The following is a 10,510-nucleotide window of genomic DNA, read 5'->3' on the forward strand; positions in this document are numbered from 1 at the left end:
CAGCTAGGCTAGTTAGGGTTCGTGCAGGAGTGTATATATAAATGGATAACTGATTGGCCATTTGATTGATTGAAATTCAGTGATTATTTGGTTCTTGTTCGTGTCCATTTGATCGTTGCGGTGATGTTTCGCACGCACGCCTGCGTTGACAGGTATAAAGCAAAGTGATCTCATGCTTGCAAATAAAATTAAAATGTGAAGGATGGATCAGCTTAGGTGTGGCCGTGTGGGAGCCCTCTGGATGCTGGATATGAAACTTGATAGGAATGACAGCTCCAGAGGTGGCCAAGCTTGCTTACAAATCGCAACACGGTTCTCCGATCTCGTAATCATGCATGACTTCACGGATCATGAGTCATGGCTAGGGTTTTAGATACCGGAACCGGACTAGTTCCGGGAGTTTGGTAAAGTTGTAGCTCCTAGCCAGTTTCCAGCAGGCATTGGCAAAATAGCAAAATATTCATCTTCATTACCACTCTCTTATTTGTCTACATAATGCTGATATTTGCACTTCAGTTTAAACTGTTCAAAAACATGCTATGCTACTGTGTTATCTACTCCAAGATTTCTGGTTCTCCGATCCGATGTAACTCACAATGTTTAGTATGTACGTTACAAATCCACAACTGGGATTTGAAAATTCTGATCCTGCAGATTTCCTCACTTCCCCTTGTCTGCTCCCGGTTCAGACTCGAGATTCAGAAAACCCGGAATTGAATAGTGAGGCATATGTTGGATCTGCTCCCTTGGTCGCATCTGAAAAGACAGAATTCGACACGGCGGCAAGCTAGAGAGCCCCAGGCTTTTCTCCTCCGTGCCATGTTAATGCAACCAGAGGAATCTCCAGCCCCAACTGAGATTTCTCCGGCCGGAGCACGGCGCCTCCGTCGCGCGCGACACATGCCACCAACCAACCACCCCTTTCTAGGGTGGCAGCGGCGGCCACGCCTCGCCATCGATCGCCTGATCTCTCCTGTCCTTTGCCACTCGCGTCGTCACAGGGCGGGTTCATCAGGCCTGCTGCCTGCAAAGCCGGCCCTGACGTCAAGCGGCTTACACGGTTACACCACGCACGCAGGCGCAGCTGCTGACACGAAACCGGGCAAGAATTGCAGCGGCAATTCAGGGGTGGAACGCGAGATAACGCGCTGTTCTAGCATGCAGGACCGATCGCGATCGAGATTGGTATGATGGTGAGGTAACGGTGTCGCAGTGCCCCCGGCTCCTTTCGATTCGTTCTCGCCGTGCGTGCTAGCAACCGGCCGGTCAAATCAAAAAGATGAGCTTCAGGCTGAAGCAATTAGCGTCACTAACTAACTCTTGCTTTTCCAGCGCTAAGAAATATCCTGCCGGTTAAATCCGGCACTGTGCGCGGACAGTGACATGGGGAAGCTAAGCTAGCTCTAGCTTTATTATCTCGCCATGACCATTTGCCAGCGATATCACATGAATGGAAGAACCCTAACGGCAGGTAGGGTTCCCGGCTTGACGCCCGGTACGTCCAGTCGCGCGCCCTGCTGTTTGTCGGGGCGGAAATTTTGAGGAGATCGGCTGGGGAAACGGATTGACAGGTGATGGATGGCAAAGGCGTCAGGCCTTTGTTGATCTGATCGGATGAGTGGATTTTGGTCGCCTGCATGCCTGGCCTGCCTGACGTTCAACGCAGACGGCACGGAACAAAACTTGGCCGAAGGCTGTCCGATCAAGGGCTAGCATACGTGTAGCCTTTTTATCATGACCCTCCATTTTTATGTTTGTGTGACGCGGTTGCAGGGGCTATCTTGGCCGTTCATCCGCCTCCTGACCGCAAGTGACCACATGAACTAGGACTAGTTCGTGAATGTTGTGATGTGCTAGTGCCGTCGGAAGAACGCTCCGTTAGATTTACGGAATTCATAACTTTAGTTGCGTCACCGGATCGGATAGGAGTAGAAAATTATGTGTCAATGTGGCAAAAAAAAAAAAAGAATTAGGCCGCCCCTTTGATTGATTTTACCTACCTTATGATTAAGTTATTATAGAGAAGAGCAGCATGCATGGTTCATGTACTTTGCTTTGGGGTACAGCCTCTTAGGTCAAGTACTATGCATATGCATTCAAATGCTAGAATCCAATGAGGCTCACCAAAGGGATATCCAGTTATTCCCACTGCCTTTTGCAACCTTTTTCCCTTGTGCTCATCTCCTTTCCATTTCCCCCTCCAAGATTTAAGACCACTTTAACTCGTTTCATGTTGCTGATGCATGCCAGGCAAGGAGTGCAAGGGGACATGGGAATATGACCCTGCAGGAAATGACAATCAGGAAAATACCAAATGACTCCTCAATCCTTTCTCCTTGCTACCCTAAGGGGTGTGCATATTTAATTTAAGCCACCCTGCTTTGGGTTAATTAAGTCTATCCTGTGGACTTGAGGAGGATTAACTTGGATTTGCCTTTTTGAAAAAGGTGATGGCTCACTTGCTTCACGTACTCTATCGTGCCTTGCTCCTCGGTCACTGGCAGTGGGGCCAGTGACCTCTGATTGGATGGTGTGTGCCCCACTGTCGGCGGGTAATCACCACTTCTTTGTTACTGGTTGGTTGGTTAACCCGGCAAATTATAATTAAGGTCAATGGATTATTGGAGTTTTGGCGCCAATGTGGTTATCCTCAATGTAAAGTGCCTTTGCCATTAATTCCCCAACTTAACATCTTCCTGTTTGGAGCTATCTCCTGGTGCATAAATTAGGAGGGGACACATTGGCCACTTGTCTGCGTGGCAGTGAGTGACCAGAGCTGCTAATTCAAACACAGGTAGCTAGAGGGATGGAGGACTAGTCAGCTGCTTATGCCTAGCTTGGCATTGTAAATTAGTGTAGTTAATCCCTGGTGTTCCTCATATTCCAGTCACTTGGATGGTTGTTGGTGATGGTTTTGTGTGTATCACTGTCCAATGATCATAGGTAGTTAGAGTTGTTGGATATCACTGTAAATCTTGGATGGTTACTTGCAGCCAACCTTGGAACTGGTGAGAAGGCGTTGAAATTGTTAATTATTTAGTTTTTAATACATAGCTAGTAGTATGCTGGAATTCCAAATAGACAAATACGTGTAGCATTTAATAGCTGAACAAAATTTCCGAGGCAGTTAGGTGGTACAAGAAGAAAACAAGCAGGTGGAGGCATGGAAGGACTGGGAGGAGATGGTCAAAACAAAAACAAAAGAGTACATGCATGCAAGAACCAAACAATAATCTGTAGCTGAAAACTGAAGATGATGGCAGTATATACTACATATACATCTGGTGATCGATGATGGCCATGCCTTCGGTTACAGTTACACACACAGATATAGCATCAGGTGACCCAGTCGTCCACGTTTCCTTTGGTCTTTCAGTTACGTTGGATGCCACTTTCAACACGTGACTCTCTTCCTTTGAATTTGTAGGCTCACCGTTTCTTGTTTACTGTTTCCTCGATCTCTGCTTTTTTCCATGGTACATTCTCTGAACCTTTACTTCGCTTCAATCTGTGTGAATGTCTGAAGCGTAGAACATACGGGTCGGGCTGATGTTTCCTTACGATCCACACGCGCTCAGTGACGCGAACAATCGAGATGTACATCAAGCAGGCTTCTACGACCAGATCACGATAGCTTTTTTACTGCAAATCCTGTGTAATAGACAGCCGTAGTGTTTCCCTGTAGCAACACGTAGACACGGTTTCAGAATTCAGACACAGCATGTAAGCATATGGATGGACATAGCTGGTGATGAGCTCATTGCATAGCGTACGTACGTGTTTGGTACCTTTAGTACAGTGCTTATAGTAAACCAAAAAAAAACATCCAGTAGCTTTAGTCCGGCTACTTGACTCTGCTATGGTCAATGCGCTGTTTGAAACAGTAAGTGGTGAGGCAACCCAATTTCAAACCTGGAGCCCTGAAAGTCGTTGCTGCGTGGGCAGTCCAGCCCATACGACATCTGTGGCCGCGCTTAGAATAACCGAAAAGGGTGGCTTTTCCTTTTTCCCAGCCGGGACCTGCAGGGTCGTCAGGGATGTTAGGCCTGAAAGTCTGAACTTCTGAAGGCTCATATGATCCCGGCATAGCTTGTTGGACGCGCGCACACAGTGAAAACATGGTGTGTTCGCTGTTCAGCCGACGTTGTCAATGGCGGATTTGATCTCTCGGCGATAAACAAATGCGGGGGGGAAAGGTAGGCGAGGCAGCGAGAGGGGGAAAGCAGTAGGCGCCGTTCAAAGAGTTCTGTCTCACGCCAAACAAGCCGAGGATCGGCTGCGGATGCAGGCTCTGTGTACGCCTTTGCATTGGTTTGTACTTGACTACTCGTGCGCATATCTCACTCAATTGAGGTTCAAAGGCATAATTTCATCATCAGCTTGTAAAATACGTAGGTTACGTTTCAAGAAAGAAAGAGCTCTTTTACGTTACACAATACTACCACTTAGTGGTATATAGTATAGGGAAGATCTAACCATCCATTATTATGGATGATTTAGTAATTATTATACATCGTAAAAAGTGAGGTTTCAAATGGAATGATCTTGTAGACTCTATGATGGCGTAAAAAAGGTCTTATAGTGATAACATTTGTGTGTGTTTTATCATGATACCTTTATACTACTCAGCATACCAGAGGTGAAATTTTTAGTAGTATACAATTAATCTTGATCACGGATGTTTTTATACCGGTTCTTATCGCTCTGCTCGGCAGCAAGGTAGCACACGCTCTGGTTGTAAACATTAGATCCTGGCGAGTGCATGGGAGGGAGGACCGTTAATCCCTTTGCTTAGACCGATCGACCAATGATATGCTTTGGGGTTGGGGTGTGCTGTGGAGCCAGCCGTCTCATCGATCGCAGCATCACTCCCGTGTTTTTCTCCCGGTGTCCTCCCTTCCCCCGCGGCTATAAAGCTCGGCACCACCTTCCTGGCCTCTTCCGGACTCGCACCCCCGGCTCGGGCACTCACATCACCATTCACCACCTGCCTGCCTAGCTACACCTCCATATCCGCCTGCCTGCCCGCCCGCCTGACTCATCAGCTCTCCTCTCTCCGATCGATCTCCCGTGTAATTTCTCAGGCGAGCGAGAGCGATTGGCGAGCAAGAAGCAGGCTTGAGATTAAGAGTTCGATCGAGAGGTAGCGGCCATGGGGAGGGCGCCGTGCTGCGACAAGGCGAGCGTGAAGAAGGGGCCGTGGTCGCCGGAGGAGGACGCCAAGCTCAAGGCCTACATCGAGGAGAACGGCACCGGCGGCAACTGGATCGCGCTGCCGCAGAAGATTGGTATGCCTCTTGTGCGCCGTCTCGTCGATCGATCCATTTGGTGTTTTGGTTGCTTATTCATACCAGCTCGCGTTATCTCTTTGGTTGCTTCCGATCCGTGTGCTACTGTGCCTATCTCCATGGACTGACTGGTCCTGTCATGCATGGTGCAACATGAATATGGATGCGGTATAGCTATTAGCTAGGTTAGCTGCCCTTTGTATCCATTCGATTTAGAGGCAAACTTTTTTCAAAAGATGGATATCTGCCTTTGTATAGCGATTGATCCTATGCATGTTCCCCATGCCCCTTCAATTTCCCCTCTCCTCCCTTAAACCGGCCAGATCCAAATTAAAATTAAGGACTTTTCGTAATATCATATGTATGTTTTGATTGGTTTTCCTTCATCATCAAGATGTAGTTTAATTTCCGATTAAAATAGTACGCGCAATTTTGATTAGTAATTTTGATGAAAGGAGATGTGTGACGATGTTCCATCGTGCATAGATTGATCTGTATGTTTTTCGTGGTGCGAGAGATCTAGCTAAAGAGAGTACGTACCAATCAACTTGGTAAAGAGAAGAAAGCCATTTCCCTTTCTGAACTAAGAAATATTCGTCCGGTGAAACATGATAATTACATGAAATCAAAACAAGAGAGTAGCTAGATCTCAACATCCTTCGATCTCGCCAGTTACTTTCCTAGAAGCTAGAATTTGTTTTCTGTATGCATAGGTTACCGGTAGTACTGGTACATATATTCTTCCGTGAGGTTTTGTCCCTGTACTGGTAGAGTAGCTATATATATACTGCAGGTAGTGTGTAGCATGCCAATCATTTCTCTCTTGTTTCTTTTGCTTCCTGATTGTGAATTGGTTGCTTGCTAATTTGGATTAATCGAGTTATATACTTAATTATATGTACATATGAATATGATTTGCAGGGCTGAAGAGATGCGGGAAAAGCTGCAGGCTGAGATGGCTCAACTATCTGAGGCCAAACATTAAGCACGGTGACTTCACAGAAGAAGAGGAGCATATCATTTGCAGCCTCTACATTAGCATTGGAAGCAGGTAACAATCAGCACACACTGTTCGCAAACTACATCACATGTCTATACACCTCTGCAGATAATTTTCCTTTTTTTCCCCCTGAATAAATTTGATCGGAGACCCTTATTTTCAAATTAAAAAAAACACTACTCCACAGATCATATCGGCAGAAGCATGGCATACACCATCAACTATAAGCCTATAACTAAACTAACTAATCGTTACGTTCATGCATGTTCAGGTGGTCCATCATTGCAGCTCAGCTGCCCGGGCGGACGGACAACGACATCAAGAACTACTGGAACACCAAGCTGAAGAAGAAGCTCCTCGGCAAGCGCGCGCCGTCGCGCCGCGCGAGGGCGAACCACCAGGATCCCTACCTCGCCGCGGCGGGCGGCAACATGTGCAGCACCAGCGGCGGCGGCGGCGTCAACAACGGCGGCAGCGCCACGGCGGCGGCCACGCCGCAAGCCCTAAGCGCGTCGGCCCTCGAGCGCATCCAGCTCCACATGCGCCTCCAAGGCCTCTACGGCGCGTTCGGCGGCTGCAGCAACAACGACAACAACGCCGCCGCCGCCGCGGCGCCGCAGTGGCCGAAGCTGGAGACGCTGCTGCAGGCGAACAAGCTGCTCCCGGGGTCGCTGCCGACGGACGCCGTCGCGACGACAGTCAGCGTGCAGCATCCGCCCCAGCAGCATCTGGTCGAACAGAGCCTCGCCGGCGTCGGCGCCGGTACGGCAGTCGTCGAAGCCGCCGAGCAACAGCTCAGCTCCGCGGCCGGTGCAAACTACATGGCGGCGGCGGGGAGTTTCGAGCGGCCCAGCAAGCTAGGGTTTTACTCCCCGTCCGCCGAGGCCGAAGCCGCCAGTGCGGAGATGATGGGCGGCTACGGCGGCGCCGGCAGCTTCGGTTCCCATCACGACGAGCTCTACGAGTTCCTGTACAGCAAGTACGGATCGTTGGGCGGCGGCGTGGCGGCGCAGGGCGGGCACATCCCGCCGCTGCCGGAGCTGCATCAGTGCCCGGACGGCGCGGCCGCCGACGAGAAGTTCTCGACGTGGACCACGGCGTCCTGCGATTACGGCGCGGCCGGCCATCATCAGCTCCAAGGGAACTCCATTGGTGGTAGCCTGCAGGATTACGTGCTAGGCGAGTATGGTCAATAGTGATAGAGTTTTGGCGTATATTTGTCGTGTGCTATACATAGTACATCCGATCCAATTGATAGTTGGTAATTTGGTACATGTATGTTTGGTAATTTGATCTTAAAATTGCTGTTAATATATATACGTGAATGTGAATCAAATGTTGAGAATATATATATACTACTGGTTTGATCGCCGTACACTCATAGAGTACTTGTGAAGGAGCAGATTTTCCGTTGTGTAATTGAGACCAAGCTGCTTGTTCATTCTTGACGCTTGAGAACCTCTTGGCAGTGGCCTCGGATCCGTGTGGTGTCGGAGCTTCCCAGAGCAGCTCCATCACACCCGGCCGGTGCGGTTGATCGTGGTTGGGAGTACACGGAGCAATCCCGATCGGCGGCGGTGCTCGAAACAAATAAAACGACGAGGCCAAAGCTAGCTCGCATCTATCGGATCGGAGCGCTCGTTGCTATACGTGACCGATGGGTCGTTTCGGCGGCGCGCGGCTCGTTTGTTCGGCGCTGGCCGGGGAAGTTCCGGCGCACGACGCGCGGGCATGGTGGGATATGCGTTGCCTGCTGGAATGGATGGGTGCTGGCCTGCTCCTGCTGCCCTGCTGGGGATGTCATGTGGGTGCGCATCGCACGGCGCGGGTGCGCGGGTCTCGGCGTGTCTGACGGGAGGAGGCCGCGCGGTCACCGCGGGTTTGGTTCGACGCTAGATGCCAATCCGCTTGGACCCGCCGCACACGGCAAAGCACCGATGTCCGATCCTGTTGCTCTCGATCAACTGGAAAAACTGGGATTCGTCGTTACGTCTACGGGCCGGCCCACCCTGTTGCTCGATCGACGAGAGAGAGAGAGAGAGCCCAAGTATCTAAGTTTACAAAAAGCCCATTTGATCGCTGGGCCAGTCTCTGAAACCGGACGGACACGGCGGTGGTCGTCGTCGTTGGCTCACCGTTCGTCCGTTGCTCTCGATTTTATATTTTTTTTTGAGTCGCGCTACTCTGTGCGCTCTCTCTCTCTCTCTGATGGTCGAAAAATCAAGTCCCAGGTGAGGTGAGGCCTCAAACCTTCTACGCCGTCACTTGTTATCATACTTTTAAATTCGACATCGCCGCCCCTGAAGTCCTGAACTGGAATGGAATCCAGCTACCCAGATGGCGCGAACAACAAACTCACACTGAACAAACATGGACGCACATACGAACGTACCGCGTGGACCTTATCTCCCCCGATCAATTCTTTTGCCAACCACATCACCGAACATGAGCACCACTCATCCAATCGCATCCACCCGACCAAGCAGCTCCCGAACGCAAAAGGCACGTATAAATACGTCCCCATCAACACGGAGTACATCGCAGCAAGGTCAACTACACACACCACCTGAACTCATCAAAAAGCCACCTCGCAATGCCGCCACGCCGCCTCCCCTCCGTGGCCGCGGCCACCACCGCGGTGCTCCTCCTGGTCGCCATCGTCCTGCAGGCCGGCGCGACCGCGGCCGACGCCGCGGCGCGCGGCAAGAGGAAGAGCCTGGAGTCCGCCTTCCTGGACCCGCACAACGCCGCGCGCCGCGCCGTGGGGCTGCGCCCGCTCAAGTGGGACGAGCGGCTGGCGGGCTACGCGCGGCGGTACGCGGCGGCGCGGAGCGGCAACTGCGCGCTGGAGCACTCGCACGGGCCCTACGGCGAGAACCTCTTCCGCGGGAGCGGCGGCGCCGGGTGGACCCCCGCGGCCGTGGTCGGCGCCTGGGTCCGGGAGCGGGCGCTCTACGACGCGCGCGCCAACGCCTGCCGCGGCGGCGGTGGACGCGGCGCGTGCGGGCACTACACGCAGATCGTGTGGCGCGCCACCACGGCCGTCGGGTGCGCGATCGTGCCATGCGGCGGCGGCCGCGCCACGTTCGCCGTCTGCAGCTACAACCCGCCGGGCAACTACGTGGACGTCAGGCCCTACTGATGATCGTGACCGATCCATGGAGGAGGAGGAGTGCGCGACACGTACGTGCTGCTCCACGTTCAGTGCCATGTCTCAAGCTCTCAACTCTGAACGGGAGGGCGCGCGTGTGCTGCAGAGTTGTTGATCTTGATCATATCATACGGCCGGGCCGGAGAGAGGTTATTTTGTGTCAATTTTTTTTACGGCGATCCCGCGGTTAAAGTGGATCCCCTCATTTTTACTGTTCATCATTCTTTTGCATTGGTTCGGTGATATATATAAATGGATAATAAATAAAATAAAAGACGATTTCACATTCGAGTGGTACTCCCTCCATCTATGTTTATAAGGCATGCTATGGCTTGGCACAATCTTCCAAATAACTCTTTGACCATTCATTTATCTTATATTATATTGTTTATGGTTATAAACTTACGATCATTATAGAGTATATTTGATTATGAATCCAACCATATAAAATTTACATTATAAAAATAAAAAATAAATAGTTAAAATTATTGGTCAAAGATTGCAATGGTTGAATCTTGATATGCGTGTGAAGTGAGACACTGATCATTGCTTTGAATCGACAATCCAATGGCATTCCTCCTCTAGTTCATGGTAGAGATTATGGAAATCTCTTTTTCTTTAGATAATGAGAGATGATGGAAATCTACAGGCAGCCAGGCAGACGACAGACAGACAAACGTGCCCACCCCATCAACAAATTTAGCCTGCAGGACGGCGGCCGGTGTGCATGACATGCCATCTCAATTGCTCCGTTCGCCGATCGCCGCCGTTTAAAGCTCGACCGGCCCAACCAATCTGTACCGACCAACCATACGTTCATGTTCCATTCAATTCCGGTGTTTGTGCTGCACAAGTCGCTCGCACTCGAGCAACGCAAATCAAGCAAGCCCAGCTAGCTTGCTTGCCAGAATTTCTAAGCTGTCGATGCAATGCCGCATGCCTGGCACATATTCTTCCCCGTTTTTCCTTTTCGTTCACTTTCTTTTCAAAACTCAAAGTTTTCACTCTGCACTCAGCACTCCTAGTCAGAATTTCTAAGCTGTCTATTTCTAACCTTACCATTAAATCTGT

The 10,510-nt window shown here is 50.5% G+C and overlaps 2 protein-coding genes across 2 annotated transcripts; both read left to right on the forward strand.

Annotated features, from left to right (window-relative positions):
* The first annotated feature begins 4,915 nt into the window (after positions 1-4,915).
* Positions 4,916-7,663, forward strand: LOC117845554 (uncharacterized). The gene is made up of 3 exons (XM_034726619.2): positions 4,916-5,288; positions 6,210-6,339; positions 6,560-7,663. The coding sequence occupies exons 1-3, from the start codon at positions 5,153-5,155 to the stop codon at positions 7,482-7,484; spliced, it is 1,191 nt and encodes a 396-aa protein (XP_034582510.1). The 5' UTR covers positions 4,916-5,152; the 3' UTR covers positions 7,485-7,663.
* A 1,179-nt stretch (positions 7,664-8,842) lies between these two features.
* LOC117833492 (pathogenesis-related protein PR-1) lies at positions 8,843-9,736 on the forward strand. The gene has a single exon (XM_034713009.1). The coding sequence runs from the start codon at positions 8,882-8,884 to the stop codon at positions 9,428-9,430; it is 549 nt and encodes a 182-aa protein (XP_034568900.1). The 5' UTR covers positions 8,843-8,881; the 3' UTR covers positions 9,431-9,736.
* Positions 9,737-10,510: the final 774 nt, after the last annotated feature.

The sequence above is a fragment of the Setaria viridis genome, chromosome 1 (genome assembly GCF_005286985.2).
Source record: "Setaria viridis chromosome 1, Setaria_viridis_v4.0, whole genome shotgun sequence".
Taxonomy (NCBI): Eukaryota; Viridiplantae; Streptophyta; class Magnoliopsida; order Poales; family Poaceae; genus Setaria; species Setaria viridis.